Here is a 13,950-nt window from a genome sequence, read left to right on the forward strand (position 1 = left end):
GCTCTGAGGACAAGCATGCGGACCTGTTTCACTGACAGCGACTGGACCCGCCAGTTAGGAAGCAAGTCCCCGGGTCTCCCTATACAGCTCCTGCCTCCAGCAGCTGTGGCCGGACCCAGCCTGGGGCAGGGGACCCACAGCCACTTTGGCCTCTGTGACAATGAGCAAGCAGGAAGAATCCCACACAAGGACACTCAGCCACCACAGCCCACGTGCCTGCGCTCTGGGAGTGTGTGAGTGGGACGCCAGTCTGAGCGCGAGGCAGAGGGGTGTCACCTCTTACAGACGGTGAGTGTGCACACGTGCATGAGTGTGTCACTGTGTGTACTTCGTCCTGGACTTTGCCTCAGCAGGCCTCCCAGAAACCCAGAAAGGAGGTTGTATTGGCTGCTCTTTGCAGACTCAGAGAGGCAGAGTGACTCGCCCAAGGTCACACAGCGTGTTGAGCGCACAGCTTGGATGAGAAGGCTGAGGGGGGAATTGCCCAAGCCTGTGCTCTGGTGCCTGGCTCTGCCAGGTCGCTAGCGACGGACATTCGATGAAGGACGTGTGGGGCCACAGGCAGCCCAGAGTGGCCACCGGGTCTCCCGGCTCCGGGACCCAGCCCAGCCAGGCCAGCTCTGCCGATGCGGCGGGTGGACCACTTGAGGCTCCAGGACGGCTCACCAGGCCCGTCGGGGGAGCCATGGAACTCAGGACTGGAGGCCGTGTGGCGTCAGGGGCCACAGCTGCCCCTGCAGGGACGACACAAGCTGCGTGCACCCTCACACGCAAGCGTGGCCGGCTCTGGGGGCTGCAGAACCGGAGTTTTCTCCCAGGTTTGGCCTTGGACTCCATCCATATGCCCCAAGGTGACAGCTGCTTCTTAATCTCTCCCTACTTTTGAATGCTGAGAGGGGGCTCCGCTGGTCAGGATGGAATATTTTTATGGTAAAAAATGAGCCGGGTTGCATCAGCTCCAGGAGTGTGGGAGCCGCCACCGAGGCCGCACGGGCAGACGGATGAGAGTTCTGCTTATGAAGTCGCAGCTCCCCCATCAATTAGGGGGGAGGGGGCGCCCGGCACCACCTCGCACCGCACCCACGGCCAAAAGCTTGTCAACACTTTCCACAAAGAATGAAAATGTAAATAACTTTCAGATTATTCAATGTCACCAAGGTATGGAAAAAGGTCGCATACTGGGTGTCATTTATCTCGTCGTGGATTTAAAGAGCTTTTTTCTATTAAATTTCTTAAAATTAATGTTTTATGTTGCTCAGAGTAATCTGAACAATTATGGGCTTAAAGAATTGATCATTACAGCTCCTGGGACTTAGCGACCCGGACTGATTCCTTTGAAAACCGGCGGATTTATCAGTGTTGCCGCTCAACCCGGCGAGCCCCCAGGTCTGCGCCCCCCAGTCCCTGCCCATCCACGCCTGGGGCCGGACGCGCTGGCAGATGGCAGGGGGGAGGGGGCGTGGCCCTGGTCTCAGGGAGGGAGGGGGTCCTCAGGGACCCCTGATTTGGGAGGGGCCGTTGGGCTAGAAGAAGCCCCTTATGAGAATTTTATATTTAAGAGGAAAGAAGCCCTTTCATGCGTCGGTTGTAATTATTTTTATTATTCGGGTATCTACGTTTGCTGATGCAATACCGCAGCCGGACTCAGACCTCAGCGAGCCCAGCGGTGCACGCGGCCCCCTCCCCGGCCCCGCCTCGGACCCCACCCCCGCCCGAAGCCCCGCAGCGACCCCGCTGCCCCCGCAGTGCGGGCCGGTCCCTGCCGCGACCATCCGGAGGAAAAGGCAAAACCGCTGGCGCGCAGGGCGCAGGGCGCACGCAGCCCTCGCCCGCTCGGTCCCTCCGCGGGGTGGCACCTCTCCCGCCGCCACCACCCGGCCGCCAGGCCCCGGGGACCTCAGACTTCACTCTCCCCGCCCCCCGCCGCCCTCGGGCCTGGCTCCGCGGGGAGACGGGGCGCCGGGAACCCCGATTCCCGCCGACGGCGCGGAGCCGCAGCTGACGCGTTCGGTTGTCGCGGCGAGTCGTCTCCACGTGAGCGCGGCGGGCCCGGACCGGCTGGACAGGTCGCCTCCCTTCCACCCGTCCCCAGCTGGCCTGGGCCGCCCGCCGTCCGAGGTCTCTCTGCCTGCGGTCTGAGCTCTGGCCGCGCCCGGCCCGGACCAGACCCAGAGGGATCCGCCTGCGTTTCTGTCCCCGGGGCGCGGGGCGAACCGGATTAGGCCAGGCGGCGCCCGCTCCGCTGAGAGGGGGAAACTGAGGCCAGCGAGGTCATGGGAACGGCACTGCGGTGACAGAGACCCGACACAGTCGAGCCCCGTGGGCCAGGCCCCCCCAGCCCGCTCCCGGGCGGGGCCTCGGTGCAGTTCCCTCCTCCCCTCGCCTGTCCCTCCTCCCTCCCCACCCCGCCTGTCCCAGCCACCCCCCGCCTGTCCCAGCCACCCCCCCACCCCCGCGCGGGAATCGGCTCGGGATTCCGCCGCCAGCTGGAGCGGGCTGGGCCGAGCGGCCAACGGGCGAGGGCCCCGCGGGACGCCCGCACTTTATTAAGCTGTCAACGCCCAGAGTCCCGGCGGCCTGGGGCGGGGCGGGGCCGGAGCTCGCACCCTCCCTGGGTCCGCCCGCCCCGGGTTCGCGGCCGCCTCCCTCCCGCCGACCGGGCCACCCACGTCCAGTCCCGCAGCTTCTCCGCTGGGCTGCGGTTTGGCTCCCCCCATGTCTTCTCCCTTGGGGAGGCCGAGGCCGTTGCCGTGTCCCCTCCCGCGTCCCCTCCTCGCCGACTCCTGGGCCTGCGCGGCAGGGGGTGGCAGGGAGGGTCCTCGCTGGGGGCTGGGCTGGGGGCACCAGGCTGAAGCCCGGTGGCCGCCGGGACAGGCCCCTCCCCCTCGAGCCTCAGTCTCTCTGCAGGCAGAGTCTGGAATCGAGTTTGTGGAATGAACAGTCCGAGCTCCCGCCCAGGCTCAGCCCGGGGACAGCAGTCTGTGGACACCCAGAGGCAGTGGTGGCCAGGCAGCCTGGAGGCCAGCCCTGCTCTCCGTGATGTCTCTCAGAGCCATTTTCCCCGATTCCGTCACTGCCAGGCCCCAGTACCCCAAGCCTGGATGCCCTGGGGACTGGCCCCCCCCCCAGCTTTCTCATCCTGAGATGGGTGGAGAGGGACATCACAGCAGCTGTGGGACTCAGGAAGTGCCTGACAGTCCCCCCAGAATGTGGCTGGCTCTGGGGAGACTTGGGGGGCAAAAGAGGGGGAAGACTCAGGCCCAGCGGCTCAGAGCAGCTCCTCTTGGCCACGCCCTACAGGGCTTCCCTACCCTGGGTAGTAGCGGGGACTGGGCACAGCTCCACGGTCGCCAAGAGAGCTCCTCTCCCAGCCTCTCCTGCCAGCCAAGCTTCCCTCCCTCCTCCACTGAGAAAGAGGCTCCAACAGGACTCCTCCTTCCGGCCCCCACTCTGCCCCAGAGAGAGACTCTGAGAGGGAGAGACCCTCCCATCCTGCAGCAGGGAAGACTGGGGCTGCCACTGCCGCATGGCGCACTCACCTGTCTCCCCTTCGAAGGACTGTCTTGTCTTTACAGGGAAGAGAGCATCGCTCAGAGGGGCCAAGTCACCAGCCCAGGCTCACACAACACGTTAGCAGCTCAGTTGGGACTGGAATCCAAGCTGGAGAGACCTCTGTGCCTGAGTCACCCTACCCGTCAACGCCAGCGCTCCCTGTTTTGGGGCTGGTGCCAGCTGTAAGCTTTGAGCAGCACATAGTCCCTGGCCCAGCTGAGCAGCTCTCCAGGGACAGAGTGGGGAGACCCCAGCCCCTCCCCTCCAGCACAGGTGGAGTCTGTCCTCTCACACCTGTTTCCAGTGCCCGGAGCTGCGACTGAGATCCAGGGGCGAGAGGGGGCCCAAACCCATGCCAGGTGCCCAGGCGAGGAACCAGCGGCTCCTCCCGGCCAGCACTGCGTCTCGACTTTCAAAGAACTGTCCCCACCCAGCACCACCCCCCCCCCCCCCCCCCCCCCGCCAAGCCTCACCAACGACAGAGCCCTTCCACTGACTGTATTACAACCGACAAATTTATTGAAGTCTTTGAAAGATCTGACCACCCGAGAATAAATAAAAGATTTGGGGCATTCGCAAAACCAATAGGTAGCTCAGATTCAGGTTTACGGGAATGGCTTTGACTTGCACACGGGCTAGCCTTTGTGTCTGGGGCAAGCACAGCTGCAGGCGTCTCCCAGAAACTTCTTTTGAAAGTGTCTGATGGCGGAGGCAGGGCGGGCTCAGAAGAGCTGTCTGCCCCGCCCCCTCCAGCGGGGGAGAATTCCCAATCTGCCCCGGCGGAGCCCGCCCAGACCGCCAGGCGTGGCCTGCACAAGGGGGCCCTGGGACGGCTCTGACTCGGGGGGAGGGGACGAATGGAACAGTCTGAGCTGGGGGAGGAACTCCTTGTGGGCTTGAAGAACGGGATCTTGGAGGGAGGGGCCAGGGATGTCCGCCTCCTCCCGGGTGCTCAGGAGCAGAAAGGCCTGAGACCAGGCCACGTGGACGTGGAGGCTCCTAGGGGAGGAGGGGCTGGTGGCAGGGAGTCTGTCGGTGACCACGGAGAGCAGACACGTGGCCCCATTCTGTACCTCGCTGCCGCCTCCCCCCTGGACAGAAAGACACATCTCTGACCTGGAGTGTGGGCTGAAGGTCAACAACTCAGACATACAGAGCCCGGGGGTGAAAGCAAAATTATTATTTTTTAATTTTAGAAATGAAAGCATTTTCCAGCCCCTGGGCTGTGCTGGTCTGGGCAGGGCCTGACCATCCCGAAGGCCTGGCCTCGAGGGTGACATTTCATGTCTAGAAACAGCAGCAAGTGCCCAGTTGGTCGGTTGATAAAGAGAAGCAGTTTGCTTACAAAACAAGGCCCCAGAGTCACTGGCTTGCTGGGGACCCCTCCACGCACCTGGACGCCGGGTGAGGAGGGGCCGGAGAGTCCCTCAGCCCCAGGGCCGTGGGGGGGCTCTGCAGACACCAGCCCCCACCGATGTCCTTCCTCGGCGGTCCACGAAGCCCCAAGCTGCCCACCCACGGCCAGTGCCGCCAACACCCCTCATGTCCGGTGCTGGGTGGAGCCCGGCCTGGGTCAGAACTGCGCGTGGTCCACCTCGTCCAGCCAGGAGGCCGGGCTGGCAGGGAAGTCAGGGTAACCCCCACTGCTCCCCGTGGATAGGTCGGAGCTGGGTCCGTTCCCCGCCAGCACCCTCATGGGTGGGGGCCCGCCTGCGGCCCCTGAGGGCACGAGGCCCAAGCTGGCCTCAGGGTACACCAGGCTGGAGAGCAGGGGCTGGGGGCCCGGGAGGCTCTGCGGGGCAGCGGGGGATGGGGGGACGCCGTAGGGGCTGCCGGGGCGCAGCTCTCGGTACTGCTCTGGGCCAGCCAGGCCACCATGCTCCAGTGAAAAGCTGCCCAGGGCTCCCGAGGGCCGGCCCAAGGCTGGGGTGGGCTCCCCCAGGCTGCTGTAGAGGCCGTTGGCGGGGCCCATTTCAGCCATGGTGGGCTCATCTGCAGCGGAAGCGGAGAGCTCCAGTCAGTGCCAGCCCCCAGCCGTGCCCCTCCGGGACAGTCCCCAGAGCAGCCCGGGAGGGGTGCAGATACCACCACCTGCACTTTGCAGACGAGGAAATGTCTGTCCAGGGAGGCTGGGTGGGTAGCCTAAGGTCACGGTGCAGCCCAGAGACAGTTTCCTGTGCACACCCTGAGGGTGGCATTGAGGCGGGATGCACATCCCTGGGGCCAGAGCGGGATGAGTAGCTCAGTCCCACAGAGGAGGCTGGAACCTTCTCCCTCCCCAACACCAAGCAGACGGGACTTATCTTTAAACTCACCCCCTAAAACGTGGTGCTCTTTCTCCTAAAAGTCTCTGCAAGGGCTGAGCGCCAGAGACACAGTCGGGACCCTCCCCCGTGAGAAAGCCCAGCTGGTGCCCAATTAGAGACAGGTGGGTCACAGCGGTTCTATCCCCCGCTAGGGGAAGAGCAGTGGTCCCGAGTGCCCAACTGGGGCCTTCGGGATGGGGGCCTAAGGGTCTATAAGTGACATGTTTTTGAAAGAGCCCCAGAATCCACTAACCAGGGGATTCAGACGTCCAGGCTCCCTGCCACCAACCCCACCCATGCCCTTCCCTCCCCGAGCTCCTTCCGCCCGAGTGGCAGCCTGCGGTGCGGCCCGGGGTCCTCCATACCAGTGAAGGAGACCTCGGCATCGCTGTCCTGGCCCTCCTGCACGCTGTCCTTGTCCGACTTGGAGCTGCCGCGGGAGCGCTTCATGTTGCGGAAATACTGCCCCCAGCGCTGCCGGCCCGCGTCCTTCTTCAGCCGCTTTTCCTTGGCCCGGCGGTTCTGGAACCAAACCTGGGGGGTGGGGCGGGTGAGGGGCTGCCAGGGGGCCGGGGTCTCTGGGACACGCGGGCACCCGGCTTCCCTGCTCTGCTGGGAGGGTCTCCGCTGGGCGGTCGCAGGGCCGCGAGCCGGGGAGCCACCTGCTGCCCTGGGAGTGGCGGGACGGGGACGCAGCAGGGACGGAGCGGGACCCGGCGCGGCCTGGGTGGCGCCCAGTGCTGACCTGCACGACACGCATGTCCAGGCCCGTCTCGGAAGAGAGCTGCTCGCGCACGTGGCGCGCCGGCTTGGGCGAGGTGTTGTAGGCGTTCTTCAGCGTCTCCAGCTGCTTGGCCGTGATGGTCGTGCGCGGCCGCTTGGCCGTGGCCTCAGCCTCTGCGTGTGGGGCGAGCGGTGAGGCCGGCTGCCCCCTCCGGCCCCCAGCCCGGCCCAACCGTGACCCACCCTGGGACGTCGGGCCCCAGATGCTCACTCCCCCATCCCCGCCAGGGGCTCCAGGACGACCTGTCACAGCCCGTGTCGGGGGCAGGGCACTGGGTTCAGCTGGAGAAAATGGGACGCAGCCCTTTATTCTAAGGGTGCGTGTAAGGCCAGGTGTTCACAGTCAAGCATTTAGGGGATAATTCAGACCAGGGCGATAATCTGAGCAGTTCAAACCACTTTCCCTCTAACGAAGCTGCCGCCAAGACCGCAGACCCTGCCTCCCCGCAGCGGCTCCGTTAACTATCCCTCTCTGAGTCTGGTGCCGCCCTCGGTGCCGCCCTGGTCCAGAGGGAAGGGACCTAAATGCGTCCCCCGGTCCCCTTGGTGAGCGTCCCGCCATAGGCACCGGTGATGAGGGTTCTGCCAAGCCCCCACCCGAGACTGGGCTTAGCCCCATTTTTCGGACCAGGAAAGGAGGGTCTGGGGCCCTGCCGAGGCCAGCCCTGGTGACCGTCATCCCCTCCTGCTGACCTCGCTGCTTGGCCGTCTCATAGTCCGCCTTGCACACGAGCCGGCTGTCCTCCATGAGGTAGAACTCGTCTCCCGTGGCCAGCTGCCGCTTGCAGACGACGCAGGCAAAGCAGTGCAGGTGGTACACGAAGTCCTGGGCACGGCGCACCACCTGCGTGGGCGGGATGCCCAGCTGGCATGCGGCGCACTTGGTCCCGAAGCGCCTGCGGGACGCACAGGGCAGGCTCAGCGCAGCAGCGAGGTGGCTGCTTTCGCCCCAAGCGGGTCAGAGCGTGGCACCTGGCGGGAGGTTCCGGGAGGGGGCCCTGCCTCTGGGGCACCAGCCTGGGCACTGGGGCAGAGCTGCCCGCTACTTCTGAGAAGGGGCCTCAACCTCGGGGCTGGGGGACCGTGGGGAGCACAGCCGCTGCTCCTGCTGGATCCAGGGAAGGTAAGCTGGGAGGAACAGGCCCCGCTGGGGCAGTTCCCCCAAACGCCAAGGCCCGAGCCAGGAAGGGCCAGTGGGCCAGAGCCCCCCCACTCCCCGGCATTGGGGACTAAACAACAATTTTAGAGGGAATAAGTCCAATACAGTTCCACAAATTTGAGCTTATCTTTTTTTAATGACTCCTTCCATGAATCACAAAATGAATTACTTTCTTTTCAAAAAATATTTGCTGATGTCCCAGCCAGTCTCAGCTACCCAGGGAGCACCCACGGAGAGGTCCACCCTGTGCTTGGCTGGGACCCAGGGTGCCCGCCTGGGTGACCAGAGAGGCTGGGATCCCCAGTACTTGGCTATCGTGAGGGGCTGGGGGAACCGCGGGTGGCCGCACTCCCAGCCTCCTTCCTGCAGGGCAGGCTGTGCCGCTGCTCCGTCCCTCCCGCCCCCGGCTGGCCAGGCTCACTTGAAGAAGTCGTCCTTGCAGTAAACGCTCTCCCCGCGGCTGAAGCAGCGCTCGGCCAGCGGCGTGTGGCAGTCGCTGCACTTGAGGCACTTGCTGTGCCAGTGGTGGTCCAGGGCCTTGAGGATGAAGCGGTCCAGGATATGCTGGTTGCAGCCGGCGCACAGCGGGACCTCTGTGGGCAGGAGGAGCCCCCAGGTCACCGGCCGCTCTAAGACGCAGAGCAGTGGGGTCTCCTTCCCACCCTGGCCCCAGCCGCCTCCCCTGCCACACCCGGCCCCTTCCCTGCCACCCGCCTCCCCAGCCCGGCTCCAGCAGCTGCCTGGCTCCGGCTGAGGAGTGCGCGGGCACCGCCTCCGTTAAGGGAAAACTGAAATAGGTTTGGAAATGTGTCCCTGAGCAGGAGAGTGGCCCAGGCCACCCCATGAAGCCCAATACTGTCAATTTCGAATGTTCCTAGAGCCAAGAAGAGTCCACGCCGACTGCAAAGGAAAACCCTCCCGCTCTCAAAAGCTGGGCTGGAAAGTGGGGAGACAGGGCCCCCGCACAGGTCACTTTCACTACCTGCACAGGTCGGCGTCCGGCCCCTGTTTCCAGAGACTTCCTGCAAGTGTGGCGCCCAGCCCGGGCTGTCTGCCGCCTCCGAGGTGCACGTCCGTGCCCTCCCTGTCTTCGGGCGGCGGCAGAAGCATCTGTGAGGACCGGACAGCCGGACAGGCGTCCCTGCGGCGTGCGAGCACGGGTGCTGGAGCGCACAGTCGCACTGTCACAGCACCCACGCACCCCGGGCTCTCCCGTGCTGCCCCCAAGGGTTGCAGGCCCCCGGGGGACGGCGGAGAAGCCAGGGGGTGCCCGCGGGAGCCGCGAGTCTGTGAGTAGCTCTTCCAGGAGCTCCCGGGCTGGGGACCACCTGCCAAGTTAGCAAAGGTCTCTGGAAGAGGTGAGAGCCGGACGGGGCTGGGACCTGTTCACAAGCGCGCCCACCTCGCGAGCACACCGAGCCTCGCCGGCTGCGACCCGCCAGCCGCCCGCCGGCCCTCACTGCGGAGGGACCGCGAAGGGGCTCCCCGGCGAAACCCGGGCCGGCCCTCCCCGCGGTGGCGGAAACTCGCGGTGGACGCGGTCCCGTGTCTGGCAAAACCGCGGCTCCGGGTGCGGAGTGTGAGGACCGTCGCGCGGCCCAGGTGGCCGTCGCCGGCAGCGATCCGGCGGCGAGGACTCGGCCCAGACCCCGCGTCCCGACAGCCCCGCGCAGCGCGGATTCAGCACCGGGGCCCGGACAGCGCCTGGGCCGCGCAGCCCCGCGCCCGCGTCGGGCAAAGCCGCCCCTGCCGCCCCGCGCCCGCCACCCGGCCTTACGCTGCATGGCGACTCCAGCCCGCGGGTCTCCTGCCCTCCGCGCCGCCCGCCCGCCCGCTGCGCCGGCTCTCCCGGGCCAGGCGAGCCCAGCCCCCTCCCTCCCTCCGCTCCCTCCGCCTCCCACCTCTTCCTCCCAGCCCTGCGGCCACCCCTCCCAGGAACCATCGGAAAATAAATAAATAAGTGGAGGACGTGAGACCCCACAGCCTGGATGTAACCCCTTTCCCGCCTGCTCGGTCTCTCCCACCCCGCACGGCCCAGGCGCCTCCCTCCCGCCCGGGAGCCCGCCGAGAATCGCCCAGGTTCCCCGAGAGCCAAGGCACTGGTAGCAAGAATGGTGCCACCAGGAAATTGGGAGCTTTTTTCCTGTAGACGTGTCCTGACCGTCAGCCCAGGCGGCAAGCAGCAGGTGCGTGCGGACGCAGACACCGAGACCCGGCTTAGGGGTGACATATGGCGGGGTCCAGCTCGACCCTGGCCCATGTCTCTGCCTCTGTTCCCCTGGGCCTCTCGGGGACCCTCCTGCCTCGTGGTCCCTGGGCCCCGCGATTGCTCCCTGCACACCCTCCAGTTCAGGAGGCCAGCTCGGGGTCTCCTAAGCCCACCCTGGACCCCTGCGGGCTCCTCGGCCTGAACAGCGAAGCGCCAGGACCACACGACACGACAACACAGCGCCTGGGGCCCCGACACAGACTGGCGGCTGGGGCGCCCAGGCGCAGACGTGCGGGGGCCTTCGCACCCACTCCCACCCAGGTCCCCGGCTGCTGCTGACCCCGGGCCAGGCTCGAAAAGGCCCATGCAGCCACCCGGCCGGGACACGCACCTCGGCGCAGGTCCGCCCTCCGCGCCAGCAGCGCCAGCAGCAGGTCGCCGCCCGCCGACTCCCGAGCCGGGCCCAGCTCCCCGCGCGCCTCCATGGGTCCCGCCGCCCGGCGCCACCGCCCTCCGGCCCCGAACTTTCTCGGGGCCTGGCGACGCCACGGCCGCAGTGGCCCCGAGCCGGCGTCCGAGCGACTCCCCGCGCCGCCGGGCGCTGCGCCCGCGGGCCGCCCTGGGGCCCCGAGCCGCGGGCCGCGCGGAGGGCGGGGCGGCCGGGGGGCGGGGCCGCAGCGCGGGGCGGGGCCGGGGGGTCGCCGAGACGAGCCCGGGGCGACCGCGGGCTCTTCGTGCCTTTGCGCCCGACTTGCGCGGCCCAGACGCGGGCCCGCGTGCATGGCCCGAGGGCGCGACCGGCAGGGGAGGATGCAGGTAAGCGTCGCCCGCGGGCGCTCACCCCGGCCCGGCCGCTTCCCGCCCGAGCGCTGGCCGCGGGCCTCGGCCTGAGCTTGTGCGCGCCGGGAGGGCTGGGGTTCCTGGGAGGGCTCAGGAGTCAAGAGGGAGCCGGCTCCCCCCGCCGCTAAGATTTGGCCTCCGGAGGAGCCGGAGCTGGTGGCAGGAGCACAACCTGAAACCCAGAAAGGGCGAGTGTGGCGCCAAAGGCTTCCTGTGGAACCACGGGAGCCAGGCACGATCCCAGACCCTCATGGGCTGCCCGGAGTGGGCACAGGAAGGAGACTACTCCTGGGAGAGAAGAGGCCGAGTGTCCTCTGCCTGACACACAGTCCAGGCTCGGGTTAGGAGGAGCCGAGCTGGGGAAGCCCCAGGACACATCCTTCTCTGCCGCCCGCCCAGCACTCTGACCCACCCTGAACATGGTCCCTTTGCCTGATTCTCCAGTATCTGCCCCAATCCAAACAGGTGAGCCCAATGGGACCCACCTGTCCTTGTAGGTCGAGGGATGCACCCACCCCTGCCCAGAGGGTCCCCAGCACCCAGCCATAGACCAGCACCAGCTCTGGGCAGCCACGGGGCCAAAATGCAGCGGTGAGCAAGCCCTGGCAGCATGGGCACAGAAAGGGCAGCCCCCCACAGCAATGAGCAAAGACACCCAGGAAGTATTGGGGTCCTAGCAGGTCGATGCCATCCTCCAAGGCCCTCTACCTGGGGGCCGACAGTAATACCCTGTCCACCCTGCCCTGGGCTTCCAGACAGCGAGCCTTAAGGGCCCAGGCCCACAAGGGACAGCACAGGAAAACCACAGCCCCACCCCCCAGCGCCCAGCAGACCCAACCGTCTCGGTTCTGAGCAAAAGCCCATGGCGCCAGCTCTCTGCCCCCTCACTTTGCACTACACTTGTTGCCCAGAAGGGACAGGGCCAGAGCACATGAGCCTGAAGCCGAGTGGGTGCGGGCGCTGGGTGTGGGCTGTTGAGTGTCAGCTGCTGCAGAGTCAGGCATGGTCCCTGTGTGGCCCAACTGGGGAAGGGGCAGGCGGCCGGTCAAAGAGCAGGTGGCCCCATGCCGCTGGGCATCTGGCCGGCCCACCAACAATGGCTCCATTATTTCCCAACGTCCGCGGTAATGGAATGGCCCTTGGGGAGGGCAGTTCAGGCAGGAGACCCGGCCTGGGGTCCCAGCTTTGGGGTCCAGACACCCAGGCGGTGCTTTGAGGCAGCTGAGGGGCATCGGTCTCCGGGGGAACTTGGTGCCTCTCACTCCACCCCATCGCCCGCAGCCACACCTGATACCCCCGTCTTCTCTGGGGGCCTTTGCTTCAACCACAGCGGGGCACCCTCTCAGGCCAGCACCAGGCCCTCCCTGTGCCCTGGGGGCTGCAGACTCCGCTCCCCTCTGCTGTTCCCAGCTCGGTGTCCCGCTATCGGGGTCCCTCTGCCCGCCCTTGCGGTTCCTGTCCGGCGGTGCTCCTGCCCTGACTGAGACCTTGGGGCGCGCTGGGCTCTTACCCCGAGTCCCGCGGAAGGCGCAGACAGCGGTGACCACGGGGGCCCCGGGCCTCTCTCCGTCGCGCTCGGGCTCGGTTTCCAGCAGCATCGCGGCGCGGGGCCGGGCCGAGTGGCGCGGGCCGCGCTTCTCCCTGCTCCGCGTCCACGGAGGTCTCGGGGCTCCCCAGGCCTTTGGGGCGTCGGAGCCGCGGCCGCGCGAGGCAGACCCGGGAGCCACCGGGTCGGGCGCTGTCCGCGGTGCTGAAGGAGCCACCAGCCGCCGCCCCGCCTGCCGTCCGCCCCCTCCCCGGCCCCTCTCACCGCCCCCGCCCCGCCCCCGCGCACCCCCCGCGCCGGGGCCGCAGCGTCGGGCGCGCTCCCCGCCCAGCTCCAGGCCCGGGCCGAGAGTCGCAGCAAGCGGGTTGTGGAGCCGTGGGGCCGAGAGCCGCCCACCCTGCCCTTCCCAGCCCGCGGTGGACCCAGGCCTCGTGACCCCCAGCCCAGGCCCCCGGGGCTCTCTCCTGCAAGAGTTTGCTGCCGGCCAGGGGAACTTCCCGCACTCAAACTCCTGGGACCCAACTCTCAACTTCTGGGCAGATCTCAGCCTCACCCTGTCCCCCAGGGCAGCCAGGAGGAAGGGCACCTGCAGTGCCCCCAACACACACTGCTCAGGACTCCAGAGCCTGAGGCCCCAGACCCTGGGCACCGATGGTGAGGGTCTACACCAGACCCAGGCTGGCACCTCCTCAGTGCCCTGCGTGGGGGCTGCCTGTGCCCCTGGGTGGGAGTGTCCTGTGCCAAGACTGGGGATTGAGTTACCCACCCGCCTCTGCACAGCCCACTGCGGAGGGGAATCTGCAGCCAACAGGTCCCCATGGGAGGCCACAGACTGCTGGCATGAGTGGGGCTGGGGCAGAAGAAACCCAAGCAGCTCAGAGGCAGGACAGCCAACAAGGTGTCAGGGGGCAAACCTCACAGGGTGCCCAGCAAACTCAGCTGCGACCTTGAAGCTGCAGGACAAGAGCTGGACATTCCTGCCCAGGGCAGCCTCAGGAAAAGCACATCCCATAAACAACAGGCCCACTGAAGGGAGGGGGCTGGCCTCGGAGTGGGCTGCGGTCCTCTGAGCTTCCCCTCAGCTGGCTGCCGCTGGTGCGTGGTGAGGCGGTCTCGTGTAGACAGTCTCGTGTACCTCGGCTGCATATGTGTACCTCGGCTACACACGCGTACCTCGCATACGAATCCAGCGTGTAAAACGGAGGGTGTTGCTCTGCAGCTGTATCAGTCAGATCTGCTCCAGGGGATGATCTATAATCAATTTTCCATCTTTTACTTTCCATCTGACCCCTGGGCTGCCTTCCAAAAAGCCTCTGGTTCCATGTAAGAAATTCTCGAATTTCAGATGTCCAGTCCATAAACTCTATAAAGGAAGGCAGGGCCTGTTCTGCACCCTCCTGGACCCCACCCCGACTCAGCAGTGGAGCTGGTTGGCATTTCAAGAGAATAACAATTTTTTCTTTTTTTAAAATTTGTTTTATTTTAGCTTTATTACTTGTTTCTGTATTTTTAATTTTTTTCTTAACCCATGACCCTGAGATTAAGAGAATTACAA

At 66.1% G+C, this 13,950-nt stretch overlaps 1 protein-coding gene across 1 annotated transcript; it reads right to left on the reverse strand.

Moving 5' to 3' along the window:
• Positions 1 to 4,722: 4,722 nt before the first annotated feature.
• Positions 4,723 to 10,643, reverse strand: LHX3 (LIM homeobox 3). The gene is made up of 6 exons (XM_045562320.1): positions 10,401 to 10,643; positions 8,222 to 8,393; positions 7,335 to 7,537; positions 6,604 to 6,755; positions 6,224 to 6,392; positions 4,723 to 5,544 (listed from the first exon to the last, which is right to left on the reverse strand). The coding sequence occupies exons 1-6, from the start codon at positions 10,492 to 10,494 to the stop codon at positions 5,126 to 5,128; spliced, it is 1,209 nt and encodes a 402-aa protein (XP_045418276.1). The 5' UTR covers positions 10,495 to 10,643; the 3' UTR covers positions 4,723 to 5,125.
• Positions 10,644 to 13,950: the final 3,307 nt, after the last annotated feature.

This window comes from Lemur catta, chromosome 10, assembly GCF_020740605.2.
Source record: "Lemur catta isolate mLemCat1 chromosome 10, mLemCat1.pri, whole genome shotgun sequence".
NCBI classification, from domain to species: domain Eukaryota; kingdom Metazoa; phylum Chordata; class Mammalia; order Primates; family Lemuridae; genus Lemur; species Lemur catta.